General features: G+C 45.7%; 1 protein-coding gene across 6 annotated transcripts in view; it reads right to left on the reverse strand.

The window, feature by feature from the left end:
• Positions 1-23889, reverse strand: part of Add2 (adducin 2) — a 107381-nt gene that overhangs the window by 31794 nt on the left and 51698 nt on the right. For 5 of the 6 annotated variants that reach the window (XM_074049918.1, XM_074049920.1, XM_074049919.1 and 2 more), the window contains exons 2-7: positions 16729-16837; positions 10303-10519; positions 8488-8626; positions 4757-4908; positions 4289-4369; positions 131-280 (exon numbers count right to left, since the gene is read on the reverse strand). In XM_074049918.1, the coding sequence (XP_073906019.1) occupies positions 131-280; positions 4289-4369; positions 4757-4908; positions 8488-8626; positions 10303-10485 (705 nt within the window). In that variant the 5' untranslated portion in view covers positions 10486-10519; positions 16729-16837. Of the gene's footprint in view, positions 1-130; positions 281-4288; positions 4370-4756; positions 4909-8487; positions 8627-10302; positions 10520-16728; positions 16838-20421; positions 20537-23889 lie in introns of those variants that run through there. The other variant, XM_020180889.2, reaches the window with a different exon arrangement.

Genomic DNA, 23889 nt, shown 5'->3' on the forward strand with positions numbered 1-23889 from the left:
TGCTACAATCTAGATGGCCATGTCTTCCCTTGGGGAGAATGTCAGAGAAATGGGTATCCTGGATCTGGCTGCCATATAGGGAGAGTGATGCTGGATGGAGGGGCCACAGGGCTGGGAGGGCCCCACTCACCGCTGCCGTGGCTGGTGTGTGCAGATGGATGACACACCGCACATCAGGTCTGGCTGCATAGATGGCTGAGTGTAGACAGAAGCCCGTGGTATCCACTGGGAAGCAGCTGCTGCCCTTCTCTACCACCTCTCCCAGGATGTTCACCTTGATCTGGGCCAGGACAGAAGAGAGACTTAGAGCCGTGGGGCGAGCGAAGGCCCTCACTCCCATCCCAGCACATGGGCCCAGCACTTGCCCCAACCTGTGTTCACTCACTCCAGACCTCAGGCCTTGGTGTTGGGGGGACAATGACCTGGTTATGCCCCAGTGAGTGTACAGTCTTTAGGGGTCATAGATGGTCATAAGTCAGCAGAGAAAATTGCTATAGCAGTCTCTCTCAGACTTAACTGTGCACACGGATCACCTGGAGAGGCTGTCAAAACAGATTCTGGCTCCTAGGAGTCTGCATTTCTAGCCACTTCCAAGTGATACCCATGCCGTGGTCTATAGAGTACCACAGAACTAGAAGAGAGTTATTCTCAGAATTCTTTGAAGGTGCTATGAGGAGCACGGTTTTGTTGTTATTTGTTTTGTTTCATTTGGGGGTGTTTTATTTTGTTTTGTTTTTATGAGATAGTGTCTCCCTATGTAGCCAAGGCTGGCCTTGAACTCAAGATCCTCCTGCTACTGCCTCCCAGATGCTGGGATTAAAAGTGTGTGCCACTGTGCCTGGCTATGAGGAATCTTCAATCCCAGCAGAATAGAAGGATCAAAAGCCTTCCTAGAGGAAGTCAGGTCGAAGCCAAGCCCTTTCATTTTGGGAGAAATTTTAAAATCACACACAAAGGTAAAGAGGACAGTACACTGAACACCCATTTACCAACCATCCAGACAAGGAGTGAAAAGATACTGGTTTTATCATTTGCTTTGACTCCAAGGAGCCAAGGAGTTGCTTAAAAACAAGCAAACAATAACAACAAACCCAAAAAACACATGCTCATGTGTGAGTGTGTAAGAGGGAACAAGAGAGGTGGGATGAGAGAGCAAACTGGTGACTGGCCGTAGCACTCTCTACTTAACATAGACAAGTTCACAGAACAAAGAGAAGGTTACTTCATGACTGCAAAACAAGACAAATGACCACTCCTTAATCATGTTTAAGTTCATACAAAAACAACACTGCACGAGTGCAAAAATGACCAACACTCCCCTCTCCTGGCTAAAAAGAGGAATTGTTGCTACTTTACTAACGACAGCCTGGGGCCTCCTGGGTAGAAATTGGTAAAATATCTAATCTTAGAATTGTGCTCCTACCCTCACAGCACACACTCCAAGGCTGTGCCCCCTTGGAGACCCAAATCTCCTAACACAGACCCAAAAGTCCTCCCACCTAACGTTCTTACCAAACACATACCCCGGGTTCCCTGAGCCTCATTTCCCTACAGCTGGTGGTCACCTAACTTATTGCCTACAATTGTCTCTACACGTTAACAAGCTTCTAAAATTTCTAAAAACCATCACAACTTTGGCACATAAAACTAAAGCACCCATGGCATCCTGAATCTAGCATTCGGGCTATTTCACAAGTTATCACTAATCCCCGTTCCAAAAAGCCTCACAGACAAGATAGGGACCAAAGGAAGGAGACAGACCCTGGGGAGAAAGGGAAGACATGCCACTAGCATCGTCTGCTTAAGCAGAAGCAGAAGTAAGATGTCTGGGAAATCTTATCTTAAAAAATTCTATTTTGAGTGAATTTTACAAAATGAACAGGTTTTCAAAGTGACCTGGCCCCTGGCAGAGGCAGCATCTCTGCCACCTCAAGTGCTTTGAATCTGACTGTCCAGTGATGGCCTCTGATTTCCCTTCAGCTCAACTCCCCACTTCCTCACATGTGTGGCCTATTCAGATGCACTCTCTGGGGTGGTTCTCTCTGATCTCAGATATTCCTATCTCGTTCTTGGATGTATAACCTATTGTCACTCAAGAATCTTCACAGCCTAATAGGATAGGCACCAGCCACACAGTGTCTTTATATAAATTAGAAAATAAGTACTTTCTATGAGGATAGGGGGCCCAGGGTTTGGTGTGTGGGTGTTGCCTCTGCAAATTCAAAAAAAAGCCAAGTGCCAGGAAATACTTAGTGAATGGAGCACAGGCTAGTTTCACTCTTTCATCCTTTCTTTATAAGCTAAGCTCCCTGGTGCATTACACAAGCTGTATAACACATACAGTGGCCTTAAGTCTAGGTACACTCTCTGAGCATCTCATTTCCATGACTACCAAACCTGTATATTGAGGCTAGATCTCTTCCAAACCTAGGATAACCAAAGGCCAACTGACTTTTCCTCCTGAATGTCCCACCAGCTTCTCAATCTTAGTTCCAATTCCCATCCCCATTGGTCAACAGGCCTAGTAAGCCCACAGAATCAGAATTTTCTTCCCAGCTCATGGTAATAGCACGAGCCAGTTGTCCTGATGCCAGTTGGACTTCATTCCACTTGTAATGGTTTGGATCAGGAATGTCCTCCACAGGTCATGTGCTAAAGTTTTGGTTGCCACTGATGGTATTATTGGGAGGTAGGTGGTGGAACCTTGGAAAGTTGGCCTGATTGGAGGAAGTAGGTCACTTGGGGTCATGGCTTTCCCCTCTCTCTCACTTGCTGTCTCATTCTCTGCTTCCTGGGCATCATTAGGAGAGCAGCTCTTCTGTACCACGCATTCCTGCTGCCATGATGTTCTGCCTCACCACAAGCTCCCAAACAACAGAGTCAAGTGATGATGGAGTAAGACCCCTGAAACATAAGCTAAAATAAGTGTTTCCTCCCTTATGTTGATTTTCCTCCAGCATTTCCTCACAGCAACAGAAAGCTGACAAACACACTACTGTCAGAGTGATCTTCATACAATGGAAACCTGATCATATCACTCACCTGCTAATAATACTTCAATGGCTCTGCATGTCCAGAAGAATGAATCGAAAATGCTGACCATAGGCCTTCCATGCCACTTGTCATCTGGTCCTTACCCTGTTACCAGACTCAACTCTAGATACTGAGAACTTGAACCAGAGTCATCACTTGCCTGTCCTTCCAGAGCACTGGGATCCCACATCTATTGGGCTTGGTGCATACTGCACTCTCACCAAGGACATGACACCTCTGCTAGACCTCTCTGTGCCAGCTGACCTAAGTCTGCTTATCCTGCTATCCCATGAGGACTCTAATTCTATGCCATTGTTTCAATTAGAAGCCTCTTCCCTTACCCCTTTCACCTCCTACAGCTCCTGAAGGGGTGGGGTGTACTTTCCCTGGGCTCTCCAAACTTCCTTCAGCTCTACCAGAATACTCTTCACTAAGTTTGAATTTCTACCTTGCCTGTCTCCTCCACCAAACCATGAAGGCTTTAAAGACAGAGCCTGTATTGTCCTTGTCTCTGTGGTCCCAGTTCTCACTTGGCCGTCATCTCCTTGGCTCGTTCTCCCTCTCTGGGAACAGTGTCCACTCCTGCCCATACTTGAGCTCATGACGTAGTCTGTGGCTTTGTCAGATAGGACTTGTGATTAAATATCTGGACTCCAAACCTGACCATGTTTTGAGCCTGGAAGAGGTCCCTGAGGTGGTGTCCTTCTCTCCCAGGGACATGGCATAGCAGCCATAGCCCACACAGCTGAGGAGGACTGAACCTTTCTGCTTCAAGATAGTCCTTTTACTGCATTCCTCCTCCCTATCTGAAATCTTTCCCTATCTGCACCTCTTTCTTGAAGTCTCTTCCCATCCAACTTAAAAGAAGCAGGCTGAAGAGGATCCAAAAACAATCTCTGGCCCTGAACCAGACAACTTTTACACTGCTTTGCTTCTTGTTCCAATGTGCCCCCCATCCAGGAAGGCCCCCTACACCAATCCTCTGTGGTCCAATTGCAGGCTTAGTCATTCTGTAAGTCTGCTCCAGGCCAATCTCCTCCCTGTGCCCCAGTGCTATGCTTGTTGCCTGCACCTTGCATTTATTCTGTCTCTTGATGCATCACGCTCTGGGTACTCAGCTCTTGCCATGTGTCTTTCCTGTCCCACTAGGGACAGAACAACAGTGGCTAATTTGAAGGTCACTTGCCACTGTAGGAGCAAAGGGGTGGTATCAGCTCAATAAGGAGTAGGCAGTAAGACACTGGACTGTACTCACCAGGCTGGATGCAGTGACTTCACTGCAGGAGACCCCCTTAGGGCTGATCAGAAAGTGGTCCTGCTCCTTGCTGACTCTTAACTGGAAGAAAGACACACATTCTGAAGGACAAATAGGGAAATGGGATATTTCCAAGAATACTATGTTTAAATCCTTTCTTCTTTCACCTGAATTGACTCTGCCATCTTCCCCCAGTAAACTCTGTCCCAGGGCAGAGGAAATGGAGCTACAAAAGGAATCTCACAATGTTCAAAAACTACCCTAGATACAGGATCTGGGAGTTCCTGGTCCCCATCCAAGGAAGTTCCACTAGGTAGGTTGTCTATTTTGATGACCACAATGGTTCTATATATTTTGATCAAAGGCCATTAATAATACCCTGGTCACATCAAAGATTAGGAGTTCTCCCTTTGAATTTTGTGGGGGCCACACATAGTGCCCCACCCCACTCCAACGTGTTCTCCTCACCGTGACGTAGGTGTCACTCAGCTGGGCCCAGCCGTAGAGGTCCAGGAGTCGGTAGACACTGCTGATCTTGCACCGCATGAGTCGCTCCCCCTTGGCCAAGTTCAAGGAGTCAGCAGTGTGGAGGTCATTGATCGGTGTCATCATGGAGAAGTCTGAGGGACAATGGTGGGGACAATGCAACTCTGTTAGAGTCAGGAGCTCCCATTGGTCCGCCCACTCCTTGCTGCAGGCTTCTCCCAAGCTCACTGGTACTACAGCTGAACAAGAAACATCTCTAGGTGGGGACTGAGCATTCTTTTACCCTTACCCAGTTGGAGAAAGTCCAAAGAATGGATATTCGTGTCTAATAAAGTCCTCTGCTATTTGAGTGAACAGGTGGCAGAGCTCAGTGGCAGAGTATCTGCTTAGTATGTGTGTGGCCCTGGGTTTGATCCCAGCACCATATAAAAATAAAGTCAAGGCCTAGTGGAGTAGCTCAAATGGTAAAGCACCTAACTTGTAAGCATGAAGTGCTGAGTTCAAACACCAGTTTTGCCAAGAACAAAAAACAAACAAAATAAAAATAAAGTCAAAATAGGAACTGCAAACTATCTAGAAATTAATAACCGAAGGAAATACTATGTATCAAAATTCATAGGATAAGGCCAAATCTATACTTAGAAAAAAATGCATAGCCTTAAACAGCTTTATCATTGAATTAAATAAGAAAATAATCAAATGCATTTTATTTTATTCTAGAACAAAATACAAATAACAAATCAAAGTAATAGAAAAGAATAATAACTGTAGCTAGGCACGGTGGTGCGTGTCTATAATCCCAGCATTTGGGAGGCTGAGAGTACAAGGTTTGAGGGCAGGCTGGGCTATTTAGTTAGACCCTGGCTCAAAACAAGCAAAAAATTAATAAACATAAAAATCAAAACTATAACTAGAAATCAGAAAAAGTGATAAGAACCAATAAATCCAAGAGAATTAGCATATATGAAATCTGTGAATAAACAAACATCTGAACTGGTCAATGAAAAGAAATGTACTGCAGCAGGAAAGAGAACAGGACATCACTGCACTCACAGCACTTTTAAATAATGAAAATAATATTCTAAATCACTTTCGTAATTTTGAAAAGATCCATGAGGTGGACTATTTAATATAAAATATATGATCAATATTTACTAAAGAAGCAGCAAAGTCAGCTTTTAAAACTCAAGGTGAAACTGAGGGGAAAAATGTCAAAAATCTCTAAAAATGTTCCAGATCTGAGTGTTTTTTGCAAGTGAGTAATATATCAAGGAGGGGACTTCCTATCTTATTTAAACTCCATCAGGGCAAGAAGAAAGGTGGGACCCTGGTTTCTGTTGAAATTATAGCCTTAACGCCAAGACTTCTTAAAGACTATCCAAGACATGAATGCCGAGTAATCTCCTGTGTGAACATGGATGTGAAAATCCTTAATAAAATCCTAGCAAATCAAATCCAGAAGAGTATTTTTAAAAGAATGCATCAAGACCAAGAATTATTTATTTCAGAAATTTAAAAAAGAGTTCAATATTTAGCCATCTATTACTATAGCTCATCACAATAATTGTTCAAGGAAAGAAAGATCAGTAAGTGCCCAAAATGCACTTTATAAAACTCAACATCCATTTCTGAGAAGGACCCATTAATGAACTAGAATGAAAAGACATTTCCTTAACATGATAAAGAATAATCATCTCAAATTCTGTGGTAAAAGAGTTTCCCTTAAAGTCAGAAACAAGACACAAATGATTATTCTCTAATCTATTATTAAACATTGTTCTGAAAGTTCTAGCAGATGAAATAGGAAAACTGGAAAAATAAATCAAAGGGCAAGTGTTGGAATGATGAAGACATAGTGACAATTATTGACAGATTATATGATTTTCTATATCCAAAAACCCAAGAAAATTAATGTATATTAATCTCCAAAAGAAAACTGAATAGAGGATTCATTTAAAATAAAAAGGTTACATAGTTTCTGGATAAACTTAAGAATTAGGGACCATTACTAAGCTTCTCTGGTGGATAATAAAGAAGATTTAAGTCTAAAAAAATCCCACATTTCTGAAAAGATTTAAAATCCATTTATGTAAATATTTTTAAAGTACCTCCCATGTGCTAGTTGCTATTCTCAGATATAGTGCTCTAGAACCAAACATACAAATTTCACCATGGAACTTATATTCTAGTATAAAATTATAAATTTATAAATTTTCCACCAAGCCAACCTATTCATTTAATGCAATCCCAATCAAAATTCTAAAGCAAAATTTTGAAGGTAGATGGGTGATGGAGCTTAACAAAAGTGATTCTAAAGTTATTTTAAAGAATAAATTTGTAAAAACAGGAAAAATTATCCCTTTGGATGAGAAGACATGGGGGAGGTGCTTCTAGGCAGGCAACCAAAAGCAGAACACACAAAGGAAAACAACAAAGGAATTTGATGACATTAAATTAAAGAATTCTGCAAGACAGAAAACACCATGAGAAAAATTAAAAGGCAAAACTGGAAAAATGATTGCAATATATTTGACATATAATAATAGTGTAATTTATAAAGATTTGAAAATCTATAGGAAAAAATGCACCATAGGAAAACTGGCAAAGGATGTGAATAGGTAAGTTATTGTAAAAAGAAAATCATGTCCAATATGTACATAAAATGTGTAACAAATCTGACTTCAATAGTAAGAAGATAAATGCACATTAAAACACCAAGTACAGGCTATTGTTTGTCAAGTCAGGAGGATAAAAGCAAATGGTAATAGATAGCAGGGTGTGGCAGAGGAAGGGCATACTTCTATTCTCCTCTAGGATGGAGAAAAGATATAATTTTCCATTATGCATAAAAGTCTTTAAACATGCACATACTCTGATCCTCCAATTCTACTTCTTGTAATTTATCTGAACAGAATAGTTTGGGATATCAGCTCAGATTTATTTTCGAGGATGCTTACTGTATTGTTCATAAGAGCAAAAAGCTAAACACAACTTGAAAGTCCAATAACGGAAAATTGGCTAAACAGCATGCTTCCACCAAAAATTATATGGCAGAACTATATTTTATTATGTGGAAATTAATGGGCCTGCTATTAAAATTAGATGTATTGTGATTATATTTTTGTTTGCATAATCTATATATGTTAAAGGAAAATGTGTGAAATATACACCAAAATACTGATAATAGTGATTTCTGAGTTTTAAGTACACACCAGTGATTTTTGCTGCCCTTACTTGAATATTTCCACAGTCATCCCATATAACCATGTGGAGGTAGAGAATTTTTTGATATTTGTTTTTAAAGGCTGTGGGCAGAGCTTCAGAGACCAGGAGGGTGTGTGTGTATGGGGGAGGTCATGCACAGACTTGGTTGTTCTGTGCACCTATCTATGGTGACAGTTTGGCATGTGTAGTGGGGCATGGAGACACTGGCTTCCATGGCCTCCGGTGATCCCTTGAAGTCATCTCCACCCTCCCATTCCTGGCATCAGGAATAATTCTCCTATGACTCTTTAATCCACAGCAACATCAGAAGCAGAGCCAGGCACCTCCCTGGCTTCTGCTCAACTCCCCCAGGCCTGCTAATGCAACTGCAAGCTTGCACTGTTGCCTGGCAACCAAGCTGCTTCTTGCTGCTGCTTCTTCCTCTGGTCCCCACCCCTCTCCTCCTCCTCTGCTCCTGGCAGCACTCATGGAAGATGTCACCCACATACTCATGGAAGATGTTGGGAAGACTGCATGGGAGGTACTGGCCATAAAGTCCGCGATCTGCCGCAGGGCCCAGATGTTGGAGGAGTTGTTGCCTTTCTTCATCTGCTCCTGGATGAGGCCTTCCAGCTCCTCCCTGAAAGACTGAAGCAGACCCCGAGGTGCTGCTCATCTCAGAGCCTCTCACATGGGTGTCTGAGGGCTCCTCAACCCCAGCTGCTGGACGATGAGCTCCTCCCAGTGCCCACGCCCACCCTTGGGTCAGCTAGGCCAGAGCCATGCTTGGGACTCCTGGGCCCCAGGGGTAAGTCCATCAGACCTCAGGGACCTCCCCAACTTGCTGCATAAGGTGCATCAGACATGTGAATGATCTGTGCTCCCTTTGCCCGGTGCAAGCACCAGATTCCAGGTCCTTTCTGCATCTGTATGATGGCCAAGACCCACCTCCCTCGTCCCACATGGCAGGACTCTACTTTAGAAATTAAGGACACTTTGAAAAGCAGAATTAAACAAGAAAGCATGCCACCTTCCCTCTTCATTAGCCACACCTATGGCTCTTCTGGGCCTGTTTCCTCATGCTTAATTAAAGGCTAAGAGAAAGAGCAGAAGGATTTGATGACCTATGAGGTCACTTCCCCTTTTGATGTCTGTCTCTAACTTTTCAGACCACCAGACCATAAACTTGGGATCCTGGCCACCAGGTGGCAATAGGAAACACTTGAAGGGAATGGGGAGCTGTTAGATGTTAGGGATCCTATAACAGGACAGAAAGAAGCATGACTTCTCCAGTCCCCACCTCCTGCCTGAGGCCGGGAAATCTGGCTGGGCTGTCTAATTCTGCCACCCCTCCTCATCACACTCTGGGGGACTTCCCAGAGACTCTTCACCCCAAAGCCTTTAGCACCTGCCGTTTTCCTCCAGGATCCCACACAATGCCACCTGTTCCCTCCCACTTCTCTCTTGGGGCCTGAGCATTCGCTGTGTGCACTTAGCCAGGATTGCACACAGCCCACATAGGTGGCCTGCTCCCTGAAACCCAGTGGGGCTGAAGCAGAGCTAGACCCACCCTCCTAAGCACATCCTGCCAAGTACCTGGAGATGCCATCTTCCTCCCTGGGCTTCCCAAACCCTTAGGATCATGCACTGTTTCCTACAGGGCCCAAGCCCTACACCTGCACTCCTCCCTTGTCTCCCTGTATACTGCTTTTCTTCCCACCCAAGGGCTGGCAACACCCTCCTGCTTCTGCACTGGTCCATCAGACCACCCTGTCCTTTCCCATGCCTCTAGGATGAACTCTATCCATGCCAGGCAGACACCACCCAACCTCAAGTCTGGGGAGACCTAGGTTGATCCCAAGCTGGCCTCCCTCAGCCCCTATCCCAGAGCCCCTGTGCCTTGCCCCCCTCACCCCTGCCCCTTGCATTGGAGCTTTATTTGCCCTAAGTGGGTTCTCACTTCGTGATGTTCTGTAAAGGGAGCTCCAAGACTTCGTGATGTTCTGTAAAGGGAGCTCCAAGACCGCGGGAGCGCCCCCGACTGACCTCCAGTTCACATGGCTTTGTTCATCGTTCATGGAAAGTGAGGCTCAGAAAAACTCAGGAAACTGGCAGGAAGGGGGAAAACTGACTCCCATCTCTCTTCCACTTCTTAGCCAAACTGCCTGCACACACCCAGATTTGGCCATCACCGGGGACTAGGGAAGGAATCAAACACCTAAACGGCTACCAGCTCTGAGCAGGGACAGGAGCTACTGGTCTTTCAGGTCCCGTGGAGAATCAGCCCACGCACCCGCCCATCAGCTGGGTTGGACTCCACTCACAGGACTCTGCAGGATCATGGTGACGCGCTTCTTCTGCTCCATCAGGTTGAAGTCCTGCCGCAGGTCTGCTGCACGGTTGCGAAGGCGCAGGTACTCGGGGTCATCCTCAGAGAAGCGGTCAAAGTAGTGCTGCCCCTGCGGGGGCGGCGGGGAGGCAGCCTCAGGGGCAGTCTCTTCACTCATTTTCCTGCTGGGGGTGCAAACCTTTCCCGGTACCCTGTGGAGAAGGGGCAGGGTGAGCTGAGTGCAGAGGGCTAAGAAAGAAAGCTAAGGCAGAGGTGTGGGTACAGTTGAGTTCATAGTGGGCTGTGGCCATTCCCAGGAAGGTGTAAGTGAACTGTGGTTAGAGGGCAGAACGCCTGCAGCCACCGGGTAGGCTGATGGACAGAGGGCAATAATGCATCATCAGGCCCAGTGAAAACCAGGGCCTGGCTTAACTGGTCACACTGGGGCTGAAGTTTCCCAGTGGAAATGTAACTTGATCACCGTTTTGAGCTTTCCTGTGGTGCATACCTACAAAGTGGAAGCTATTTACCGGGAATCAATACTTCATCTAAAATGTAAACCTGCTATAGAACTGGGGTGTGATTGAGTATTTGCCTAGCATGCAGAAGGCCCTGGGTTCAATCCCTAGCACCAATAAATAAGCAAACACCCTGTTGTAAGCCTCCTTAAAAAAATCATGGTGGAGAAGTTCACAAAAGAAAACTACTACTAAAATGTGGGAAATACTTTTCTTTAGAATTTGGACTTTGCTCTGGACCCCAGAAAGGAATTACTGGTGAATCTGCTTCTGTAAAATGTATCATAATGCAGAATCAGATTCTTATTCTAGGTTTAAAAAGAGGTATTCCATTTTATTAAAGGAAATTTTATTCTCTTTTAGATCTCACTAAATATATATTGAGAAACAAAGGATAAACACTGTTTGGAGGGGCCATGTTGTCAGGCGTCCAGAGTCCCACACATTAAAGCTGTGAGGACAAGGGCAGTCTTGGGAGAGTCAAACTGGAGGAAAGCCACGTGTTTTTTTTTGTTTGTTTGTTTTGTTTTTTTTACCTATGGAAGCTTGCTTTTTAAAAATGCACAAATGAGGAATGTCTTGTGTTGTTATAGTGCTACAGTGGGTTATAGTGGAGTCCTTCTGAGGGATGAGGCTGCAGTTCTGGCCCTCACTTCCCGGCCATGGGACTTGGGCTGAGACCAGTCTCCTGTTGAGTGCCAGCTCTGCTAGTCCTTAGTCTAGGCAATGCCTCTTTGACACCCAGTTCTTTAGTCTGACTCAGGACAAAGAGCAAAGGAAGGCACATACTTTGACACTGATAATGAGCTTTTGAATGTAGCTATGAAGATATAAAAAGGATTAAGAGGAACTTGTATACTGGAGCTCATTTATAACCTGCCACACCCTTGCTTTGCCTCTACAAGCCACTTCTGGGAGAATACCCCTGCTCTCCTGGCCCTGATCTGCATATGACCATCAGCTGACTAGTCCTACTGTTGGGGTACTTTAACTTGCAGCCCACCTAGCCTAGAAATCAGCTATAACCGGCATGACCCTTGGGTAACCTTGTGAAGAGGAAGATAGCCTTGAAACAGGGTGGTAAAACATGGTAAACTGTCAATTAAAAGCTGTAATCTCGGACAGAGCTGTGAGGAATTGCTCATTAGAGCCATGCAAAAGTTCGGGACCCAGATGAAAGGCACCATGCAGAGATAAGCACCCATTCCTGCCTTTCTTTGTCTCCACTTGTAAATAAACTTTCCAAAGCAGGACTCCCCTGCTGTTCTTATCTAAACCTTAGGTTTCTATTCCACTACTAGCCCCTAATTTATGGGAAAACGCATTCCTTGTAACCTGATAAGTAAGCCTCTGGTGTTTCCCCAGTTCCCAATAAATAATATCACCCCACCACCAGGATGTGGGCAAGATCAGGAAAATGTGACCCCAGGGGCATGAGGAATTCCTATGTGACAATGATTGATGCTTTAAAGAGTATAAGAGCTGCTTAAACTTTTCTCTCAGGGTCCTTGTTGAAACCTGCTGCGTCAGGCGGATGCTTGGACCCTAGCTAGCTAGAAATAAACCTCGCCTTGTGACTTCCTTTGTCTCGAGTGTCCTTTGTCCTCTCAGGAGGTGGCCGGCCTGTCCCCTAACACTACCTCCCTCCAGCCTTGTTCCTGCAGCCCTGTATGCCCAAGCCTTAACCTTCTGAGCTCACCAGCGGCTCAGACAGAGGAGGCCTTGCTAAGGGCCAGTAGCCCATATTCTTGTTGTCTCTGAACTTCCTGTGACCTCTTCGTCCAATTCTGTCAGGACTCTACCCTGTACCCTTACAATCTCTTTCAGTGGGGTGACGCTATGGAAAAGACCAGAAAGGACAAGTAGGAATCCATCCCACTGAAAAATACTCACAGGGCTTATTGTTGTGGTTGTTGTTTGCATGGTTCCTTTTAGGGAAAGATGCATAGCAAGTTCAAGGGAAGGCACATGGTCAGAGTCCTTCAAGGGTTGGATCATGGCCTAAGCGCTTGCCCAGAGCAGTGGCTCTCAACCTTTATTGTCCACAGGAATCATCTGGGGAACTTTTTAAAACTCCAGATGCCAGAGATTCTAATATAAGTCGTCTGGAGTGTGTTTAGATATGAGGAATTGAAAAAGCTCCCTGGGTAGTTCTAAGGAGCAGCCAGTATTGAAATATTATGGGCTATATGTTAATGGTGGTGACATGTAATATAACGTAGCATCTCCTCCACGTGCTGGCCATTTCTAGCAATCATGGCAAAGATGGCACAAAGCCTCAGGTTTCTAAACTTGTACCAGGTGCCATTTGTCTCAAACCTGTCTGGACCCATTCAAGCCACTACCTACCCCAGTATCCTACCTGGGATAGCAGGAGTGCTCCATATGCCACCCTGGTCTGTTTTTGCTAGGCTGCTACACTGTGACCTCTGGTCTTAATTCTTTCACTATTAGTCATCTTATGAAAACCATTACCAATGTCCACAAAGCAGCACCATCCTTTGTCATGTTAATGAGATATCTGGAAACAAAAGATGGGGATGAGGAACTGGGTGGGGGGACTGTGCTGGGAATAGCAGGTCCCCACCCAATGCTCTAAAGAAAGCTTTTGAAACAGATTTTCAGGTTGCTAGAACAATTGCAGGTTGCACTTAGTAACATTTACATCCAGTAACATTTACACTTAGTAACATTTACATCATCTATATGGAAAAAGGGTGATTGGGCTGTCAGGCGTATTTCTGGTAGAATTAGCTCTGGACCAGAAACCAGATGCCTTCAGACTTTCCCCAGTTATGTCACTTGACAGCTGCATGGGCTTGGCAAGTCTTTTCCCCTCACTAGGTTGCACCTTATCCATCTCCAAATGAGGGAGTGAACAGAATGACCTCTTAGGCTCCCTTCAAGATCTGACACTATATGGTTTATCCTAGTTGGAGACAGATCCATGAAAAAAAGGCAGAAGGATGGAGGAGCTGGTTTTCCTGGAACAAGGCACCTCCCTACTTCCCCCAGAGCCTGTCCCTCAAGCCAGAAGCCAAAAGTGAAACACGTGCAAAGAACACACATGAGCAACTGACAGTGGTTTTATGGGCTCAAGTCAACCCCACAATGCACATAACAACACTCCATCTCCATCAGCCTCATCACTGGACCTTGAGGTAAGAAGGGACTGCAAGGTCAAACACGAGAGGGGCACACGTGTGATCACCACCAAATTCTTCTTGTCAGGCAACATGGCAGACCAAAATTCTTCCCTGGACATTGCCCCACTCAAACCCACCACTGCTCTGCTTAGTGACTCATCCTGGCAAATGATTTTCTTTGATACTTTCAAAGCCCTGAACCTTGCATGTTGTTTTAAAATAGCAAGAAGCATCCCCCCCAGTAAGTACCTTGGCTAGAGCATGAGATGTGAGCTCCCATGTTCCCTAGGACTCCAGGCCACCAGGTTCAGAACCACCGGAACTCTTAGCTTCTCCAGGACTGGGTTTGTGTGGGCCAGCACAGCCTGCCCTGGCCTCAATCCTTTTGATCCTGGCAGGAAAAGGAAGATTCTCTCCCTTTCCCATGGAGGGCTGCACTGCCCAAGAACAGGTCTATGAACAGGGGTGTCAGCACACCCCTTCCTGAAGCACGAGGAATAAAGACTTTCTGAGCTTGAAGGAGAGGAGTCCACACCACCATGGCCTTTCCTTCTTAGAGGCCATCTTTCCTTATGACAGTCTAGTCTGAAGGGCTGTTCCAGAGGTGTCCCCATGGGAGTGGTATGGCATGTGGATGCCTTGACTCTGTCACCATAACAAGAGCCTTGGCAGGTCCTTTGGCTTAGTGAACCAAGGCATCTTTTTGTGCTCCTTCTTTCCCTTCCCACAGTGCTGTGTAGGTGATCAAAATTATGTGCAGATGGCTTAGTGGTTACAAGCACAAACTCTGGAACAAGAACTGCCTGGGTTCAAATCTTAGCTATGTGATGTTGGGCCAATTAACCTAACTACTCTGTGCTTCAGTTTCCCCATATTGTAAATGGGGGTCATACTCATTTAACTATCTCAAAAGCCATTATAAGAATTAGAACTTATGACTGGGAAGTAGTTAAGGCTAAGGCAGGGCCTGGCATATAGCAAGTGCTATTATCTTTGCTCTTATTAGGTATCATTTAGGGACTAGATCATTCTAGCATTTAGAACTTGAGTAATGAGAGTTTACAGTTGTGATTCAACTGTAAACAGGTGCACACTAAATAACTGTAATTACATGTTTTAGTCAACAAACCTAATTCAGTCTTGAGCTATATTAGCAAAAAGAACATCCGGAAAAAGACTGATGAGAATGCCTAGTTTTCTGACCAGATAATGGGAACTTGTCAGCCTGGAGATCACAAGAAAGAGGCTAGGCAGGATGCTGAAGGCCAGAGGAGACCTGCATTTGTGATGGAAGAAAAGAAATTTCTGGTCTTTGACCCCAGTTCCTGGTACAGAGCTTCAAAAACCCTTGGAGGTTTTTTTTTTTTTTTAATGTCCAAAAGATAACAGGAATGTCTTTTGTTATTCATAACAAGCCCCTTTCAAGAAAACTTAGGTTTGTGCTAATAAAGTGATTGCTGAGGGACCTTAGATAGTTTTCAGGGAGACTTGGGCCACCCCAGAAAGACCAAGCACATGGTTGAAGGAGGGAAATTCAGTCCCCCCCACCCCAACACACACACACATTCCAAGGAGGGGAAAGAGCTAGAGATTGAGATGAATCAAAGGGCAAATGATTTAATCAACTATGCCTCTGTATTAAAACCCCATGATTTAAAACAAACAAACAAAAAAACTGCACACTGAGCTCAGGGGAACTCCTGGTTGGTGAATGCATCGGTATTTTGGGAGAGGGATGTTCCCAGACTGCAAAACTCTACATGTCCTCACTCCAGACCCTACCCTATGTGTCTTCCATTTGGCTGTCTCTGACTTGGATCTTTCATAATAAAACTATGATTACAAGTACAGCAGTTTTGGTGAGTTCTGGAGTCATTCTAATGAATGAATTACTGAACCTGAAGAGGGGCTGAGGGAATGTCCCAAACTTATAGCCAAGTCAGACAGAAGTGTAGGTGACCTGAGACTCCTACCAGCTGTGGCTGGTATCTGAAGTTGGAGCAGTCTTGTTGGTTAGCTTGTCCTTTAATTTATGGTCGTTACTTAGTCCACATGAAAACTTGGACGTACAATTCTTCAATTTAATCAAATTCTTGGACAGTCAGTTGGTGACAGAGAATTGGTGACGTACAACATCATGGAACTTCTATTCATGACTTATTTTCATACCCAGCACCACTCTATGAGGAAGATATTATTGTTCCAGTTTCAAGTAAAGTAACTGAATCACAGAGAGATTAACTAACTTGTCCGAGGTCACACAGACAACATGGATTCACCCAGGACGGTGTCTGGCCCCAGAACTCCAATTCTCTGCTCCATCATACTATCCCCAAACACCTGCTGGCCACCTTGTGGGAGAGGGATTAGGCTAATACCCTAGAGCGGGGAAGGTAGGGCAGAATGAGGAAGCCAGGTGGTCACTGCAGACAGGAAGAATCTACTGAGGGCATGAGTGAGCACTTCCTACTACAGGAGCAGCTCAGGAATGGGAAGATGGGACAGCTTGCCTTGTCAGGCAATGAGCTCTCTCCTGGAGTCAGTTCCTACTGGATGCTTGCTGGGGATGGGACGAGGGCAGGGAAGGTGGGAACTAGCAACCCCTAAGGTCCTTCAGATTCTATGGTGGCTCTTGAGTTAGCAGGATGGAGCCTGTTCGGAGCAATGACCTCAGAATCCAGAAGTTCACCATCACTAGACCCAAGTACAAAGTGTGCATCATTACCCCATCACCTTCAAAAGCCACTGGCTACTTACCAGGAAACTGGCCCAGGCCTGTCCAAGTCTCCCTCCTCTCAGTGCTGGGTCTGCTCCGCTCTCAGGAGTGCTGGCCACATCGACACGGCCTCACACGTCCAGGTGGAAACTGGAAAACAAACATGGACACGTGAACAACATCAGGACCTTGGCTGCACCACTGTGACACCACCCGATTTAGTTTACGGATTGCTGGGAAACACTTGAAAATGAACTGCAAGGGATTTTTTTTTTAATTTTAAGCAGATTATGTCTATAAAAAGGTAAAGAAGGGCTAGGGGTGGGGCTCAAGCGGTACAGCGCCTGCCTGGCAAGTGTGAGTGAGGTCTGAGTTTAACTACCAGTAACGCCAAATAAATGAATAAATAAATAAAGGTAAAGAACTTTTTGTTACTTTTACAATTGGGATCAAAATTTCTTTTAAATCCCTGTGCTGACTGCTAGCTGAGGAGACCTTGGAAGAAGGAGGCTGCTCTGTGAGGTGGGAGGGAGCAGAATGTGGAACTCCTGAGCGTCCTGGGTGGTGGGAGAGGTAATTGGCAAGTTGCTGGGCTGGAAGGACTAAGACCTCTTCCTGAGACCACTCCCAAACACTTCACTAACAGCTACTAAACTCACAGATGCTAGTGTGCACTCACACAAGCAGCCTAAGAGCCTAAAGAATACCACACCCAGGAAAATGGGTGAGATTTGCACAGGCTGTGAATTGGTGAATTAAAAACAAATTTACTTACAATTTCAGGGGAAAAAAGATCCCCCCACTAATACCCAGGTTGTAGGTTATAAAGTGCTCCCAAAGGAGAAATGGCAAGTCAACATTTCATATACATGGGAAAGTTACCAATGTCTTCAAAAGATTAATCATCAAAATATTTTTTAAGTGATAGCTTTCATATTCACTTGCGCATCCTGCTGTTCAGCCCCACAGGGGCTGGGATGTCTCACCCTGGTCTGGCAGCATCACTAACTCCAGCCCCCATGTGCTCCTGCCCATAGTTCTGACTCAGCTCAGCTCCATCCGTTACCTTATGCTATCCCAAGTAGAACCATTCACGTTCAGGCTTGTACCACCAATGAGGGGAAAGGAGAATGGTGCTGGTGAGTACAAGGTGTCTGTGAGCATCAGAATGGCTGTGTGCTCACTAAGGTAAGCCTCCTCATGAGCCCAGATAGGAGGCCCACAGCTCAGTATTTCACTGCCTGAAGGTCCCCGAGGCCAGTCCTGATGTTTACTCTTGCAGTTAGGGCACTTGGCATGTTCAGCACCCATTGGTACCTTTCCTCAGTAGTTTTATTTTTAACTAGAATAGAGTCACAGCCACCACTTAATGCTATGTGTCTGTCCACCACCCACCTGCATGGGAGCATTCCAGGGAAGACCCCAAGGTGGGGTTGCTGACACCCCCACTGACCTCACTAAGGATCAGTCTTGCAACAAGGCGAGTTGTCTTAGTTCAAGCACAGCTTTCTCCTTTACCCAGCAGCCTCTGCCAGGAGGATCTGAGGCTGTCTGTGGTCATAACCAGGTAAGATTTGAATTGCTAGAACCTGAGCTATTTCTTGTGTACTATTTCTTTGTCCCCGAAAGTGACATGCACCATTCATGTAAGAAGGCGGATGAACAAAATAATTCACTGAACAAAAGAATTCCAGTCACAATCTCTATCAGTGTTGAAATTCCACTATGAGACCTCCATTCCTTGGGTTACTGTGTTATCCCTTCATTACAGTGAAAATGGCCTGAGAGGTATTGGAGTCAAATGCCTTAACTATAACTATAATCTGTGCAACTGTCAAACTGTCAGAATGAGGTAGGCCAGAAGAGGCATCAGATCAGCAACTTTTAATGAGGAAAGATGCCTGATGCCCCTGGGTGGGTCTAATCTTGGATGACCTTGCCTGGGAGAACCCTCTGAGCCTGCAGTGGTATCAAGTCCACTGATGTACCCATGGCTGGGTACATCAGCCTGTGGCTTCCTAGCATGTGCCTTGATAGCTGACTCATCCAGCTTCCAGCCACCCACAGCCCTCAGCAGAGCTAAGGAGCAAAAGGCAGTGTGAGCCACTGTGCCCAAATAAGGAACCTGCACCTGACACCTCCTGGGTGGTTCAGAAAGCACCCAGGCCTCTCGTCTTCAGTGTGCTCTCAAGCACACTGGCTCTCAAGCCAGACTGTGGGTGAGAAGAGTGGGACAGAGGATTTTAGCCCTGGCTGTTCCCTAGACTGTCAACATGGACATAGAATGCTCCAGGACCTTTGCCCACCTGCAGCATCCTGAGAGGCCACCTGGACTCTTCCTTCTCTTGCCCTGCACATCTAAGCTGTGGAGGTTTCTGGTTTTATGTTCTAGATATTCTTTCACCCAGCACCATGCCCTGAATCAGCCTTCATCATCTCTCCTGCCTTCCAACACTCTCTGGCCTATGGTTCTTCTTCTCTTCTGCCCACCATCTAGTCAGTTGTCAAAGTCACTGTTCTAAAACAGCAAATGTGGCCCATGCCTGCCACTGCCCTGCTGAAATCCTGTTCCCTTCACCAAGTACAGGGTTCCCGAATCATTTCTTTTTTTTTTATTCCTGCGCCTCCAGCCAAGACTTACTCAAAGTCAGATTCTATTACAAAAATGGAAGGTATTCTTACCACCTTTTCCATATACAACATTTTAATTCTGAATTTGCCTTTTCAAACCAATTCAAACTCATCAACCTGCCCGAAGGGGAGGTTGACACTGAAGCATGCTACATGAATTTAAACAAATGCAACTAAGGGTGCATTGGAAAGATGGGCCAGCTTAACAAAACAGTCCTGGGGTCTTCCTGGGCCTTGAGGAGACAGAACCCCCAGCAGCCTATTTCAGGGCAAGCTACCAGGTGTTCATGGAAGCATTTGTGCAGGTGTCCCAGTCATGTCCTCCTAAACATAGCCCAATGTCTAGGCCCCACCAGCCACTCTTCTATTCTGAGAAGAAGAATCTGATTGTACTTGCCTAACAAGCTCAGTTCCACAATGCAACACCGATCATAGGGAGACAGAGGAGAACACCCCATCATACATACACACAGCAGACACCACAACCCTCTTGGCTCTCCAAAGTTCCACCTTTTTGTCTCTTCCACCTCTTCCCTCTCCACCTAGAACCTTCCCCTCTGCTTAGGGGGCCCTCCCAGTGTTGCCAGTTCACATCCTTATACCTCTACCCCTCTTCAGCCAAACTCTGCTTCGCAATCCTCTGGTAGGAGGGCATCAGAGTTGCAAGTTGTGAAACACACTCCCTTTCTCAATAAGACAAAGTACATTTGCCCACTGGAGTATGAAATTATTACATTTCTATGGATCGCTCCTTGTGGCAGTAAAAAGAACAGGTCTACCAGGGGAGTAACAGATGCCCAAATTGCTTGGGTTTTTGGCTAAAATCTGATTAAGCTTCGTGTACCTTGAGGACAGGTGAGTGACCATCTCCTGCTGCTTCAGTAGGGGGATCTCCAGACCAGGACAGATACCCTCATATATGGCTTGGTACCCACAGCCCAAAGAGGAAAGATGCAGCTGCCCACCACTGCCACAGACACAGTCATCTCTCAGCACTGCCAGTCTCTGAAAACTCAGCCCAGCCCCCCTCCTAGGTCAGCTCTGGGAGAGGACAGCACAGCATTGCCACAAGCAGAGGACTTGGAGTCAGAACCCAAACTCACCGATCCTTCAATGAGACTCCCACAACCGGGAGAGGAGCCAGTCATGGCTGTGCTGCTGCTGTTTTGCAGAGTAAATAGAGGTAGCGGAGTAAGGGACCTGACCACACCCTGCCTGGTGCGTTCAGATAAAGAGAGAACTTGTGTCTCTGCACAGCAGGATCATGGAGGTTGCTTATCTTCATCTCTTCACACACTCTGAACTCTCCAAAGTTCCACATCAGGTATCAGCTGCTATGATCATTTAGGACAAAAGTAGTTTAAAAAAAGAAAAGGAGGAAGGAGAGATGTGATGAAGTCTCTCTATGCCCAATTCAGGAACCCCACTGTCTGGAAGAATCTTTATCTGTCCCCTGCTACAAGCCCATGGAGTGCTGATTTCTTGGTATTCCTGATGCATACTCTCCTAGTAAAGTCCTGGAAATTTTAAAAGCCCTTCCAGCAGAGGGCCTCACTCCTAGGAGCTGGGAGTTTTCCCCAGAAATTGCCCAGTTGGGGAAGGATTGGACTCAGCACTCCTTCATCATTACGGAGTTGAAATCAGTTCCATTCCCTCTCATTGGACAGTGCAGACATTTGTCCAGTATCCACTGGTCCTCAAGAGTGAGCAAGAACTGGAATTAGACATGAGAGGGAAGAAATCTGGGGAAAATGTGATGTGATCCCTGCCTGCTAGAGACCTACAGTCACATTTGAATTTGTGAAAAACATGAATGTAAATAAAACTCACACAGATACATAATACATAGATCCAGATATGAAGTCAACTGTTCAGCCCAACACAACACAGGGCACTGAAAAAGGAGGCTGGGAATGATCTGAAACTCTGCTCAATGCTTGTAAGAACAGGATACTGCAAACTGGGTCCACATTTAGGAGAACCAAGGTCTTAAATCAGATCCTGAAGAAAGGCATTATCCAATCAGCAGTAGCTGTGAACCCCTAGAGGTGTTGGCTAAGCTGGACCTTCTCCCAAACCATGTAGTGAAAACCAGCATCCTGGTTTTTCAGCAGAGAAACTGAAGCTTGGGGAAACTGAATGGCTGGATATGAGCCACAGAGCTGGTAATGGGCAGAGCCTGGGTTTGAAGCCATCTGGTTCCAGAGCCTGTTCTCATTTCTCTTCACTACACTTTCCTCCCCTTCTTCAAGTGAAGGTGAGAGCAGCCTGGCAGAAAAGTGGGCAATGGGCACTACCCAAAGCCTGGGCTTCATATTCCTGCCAGAAACCCCAAGGATTTAGTCAGTACCACAAAAGATGATTCTGCTTCTTGTTCCTGGTACGTGGGCTCAGAGTGGGGCTTGTCCCCAACTCAAAAAGAAATAAGGGTTAGGAGGCAAGGGCAGGAGTGGCACTTCAGGTGCTCATTCTGACAAGATGGGCCATGCTTTTAAGGTAATGAGGATACTCTGGCCTCCTGTAGGAGGATAGGTGGACTGCAGTGGTGACAGGTGGCCAGGAATCACCTACATACACTATCATGGCTGCCAAGTCACTGTGCAAGGTAGGTAGAGCCCTGAATGATCTGGAATCAAAGATAGTTCTTTTACTGAACACCTAAGCACCTGGCTGTCTGCTAGGAGGTAAGGAGTATAACTCCCAAAGGCCCATGGAGGGGGTGGAGAGTAACGGGGAGACCATTATACTTGGTGGGGGGTGCCCAGTGAACTGAAGGCTCAGGAAGGCAGTGAGGTGATTCCCACCTTGAGGCTCCAGCACGGGACTTTAACCCACTCAGCAGGTGCTTCTGCCATTGACCACAAAACCACAGGGCCCTCATGCCTTCAGGAAGGGAAAGGAAGGGGCATTCCAGAAGCTCCGGGGATGCAGAGGCATGGCTAAACCTGCTGGTTCAGCCATCAAATACTCAGTATGGACTCAGTCTTCAACTGCCCAGTCCCTCCAGTGAAAAGGTCAGCGACCTTGGAGACTATGCAGATAAAAGCTCATCAAAAGGCTGTCTAATTGAGCTGAGTGTCCTCTGATTCACTGTTTCACACCTCTAGCTGTCTGGGAATCCAGTCCTACATCCTTTTAAGCAGCTGCTGTCTACCTTTTGCCTTCAGGCAAGATTCTTATCTAAAGCCAATGAAGCCACCTTTTGAAAAGTTTCAACTCAATCAAGTACAAACACAAAATCGTGATTCTTCTATTTGGCCTGATCCGAGAGCATTTGTTCTTCAGTAAGAAAGTGAAGAACAACCCACAGAATCATGTGCCCATCCCCACACCCAGCCAAAAGATCGGGAAGTAACTATTGGACGATGTGTCCTCTGCATCTGATAGGAAATATCCTAGATCTGATAGACCATTTCCTAGGTCACCAAAAGTGGACAAAAAGGCTCTTTTGGCATGTTAAAGTCAAAGTTGTTTTGTTGGCTTCATTTTATAAGAGTTTGGGAGTAATTTTGTTCACTAACAAGAGAAAATTGTTAAAAAACAAAACCCAAAACACCTGGCATCTAGGATCGGGGAAGGGGTGGATCCGACGTCATCCCTCCCTTCTCCAGACTGGAGATGCCTGAAAATTCAGAGCTTCAGTGAGGTTTGGGACATGCCGATTTGGGAGAGAAAGAGAGTTAGCAGAAGACAGTGGGAAGTAGGGGGAATAACCATGGGCGGAAGGGTCTAACGGCTCACATGGAAACCTGCTGGCCTCTAGACGCCCATGTTGAGACATCCTAAAAGTCTGAGCAAGTGAGCTTTAGGCCATCACAGGTTATTAGGAATGAGATGGAGAAAATTTTCACTCCTCTCCCTGATGACTATAGGGTTTGCCTATACTATTTTTATCGTGAAGATACTAAAGAAAGAGTTTTCTAACTTCTTTCTATTTGAGTGTATATTTGCATATCCATGTGTCAAAGACAATGCTGAGCGGTCCACAAACCCACTTCCTCTTCTACCTAGGCACCCACATTTCCTAGCCCTTGTTCTCTCCGGATAGGACCAGATGGAATGTAAATCCCTGAATGTAGGCAGCAGTGATGGGCATCACCTGTGGCCTAGGCCATTGCTATAGTCTGGATCCAGAATGTCTCCCCAAAACCTATGTTTTAAAGGGCTGGTTCTCAGCATGGCACTATTGGAAGGTTGTAGAACCTTTAAGAGGTGGGAGGGTAGTAGGAGGTTTTAGGACATTGAGGGCTGTGCTCATGAAGGGGATTATAGGACACCTACAATTTCTTCCTCTCTTTTGTACCCAGCCATGAGCTGAATAGGCCTCCTCTGCCAGGCATCCCTGCTATGATATACTGCACTGCCACAGGCCCAAAGCAAGGCAGATGATTGATCATGGACTAAAAACTCCATAACTGGGCCAGAATAAACCTTTCTTCTTTTTAAGTCTATTTGTATCAGGTAGTTGTTACAGTAACAGAAAGCTGACTAAGGTAGCAATTAAGAGCAAAGGTGCCTTCTCCAGTCCTTTCTCAGTCCTTGCCTCCCTGTTTCATGGAAAGGCCAGAGGG

The sequence above is a fragment of the Castor canadensis genome, chromosome 12 (assembly GCF_047511655.1).
Source record: "Castor canadensis chromosome 12, mCasCan1.hap1v2, whole genome shotgun sequence".
Classification (NCBI taxonomy): Eukaryota; Metazoa; Chordata; class Mammalia; order Rodentia; family Castoridae; genus Castor; species Castor canadensis.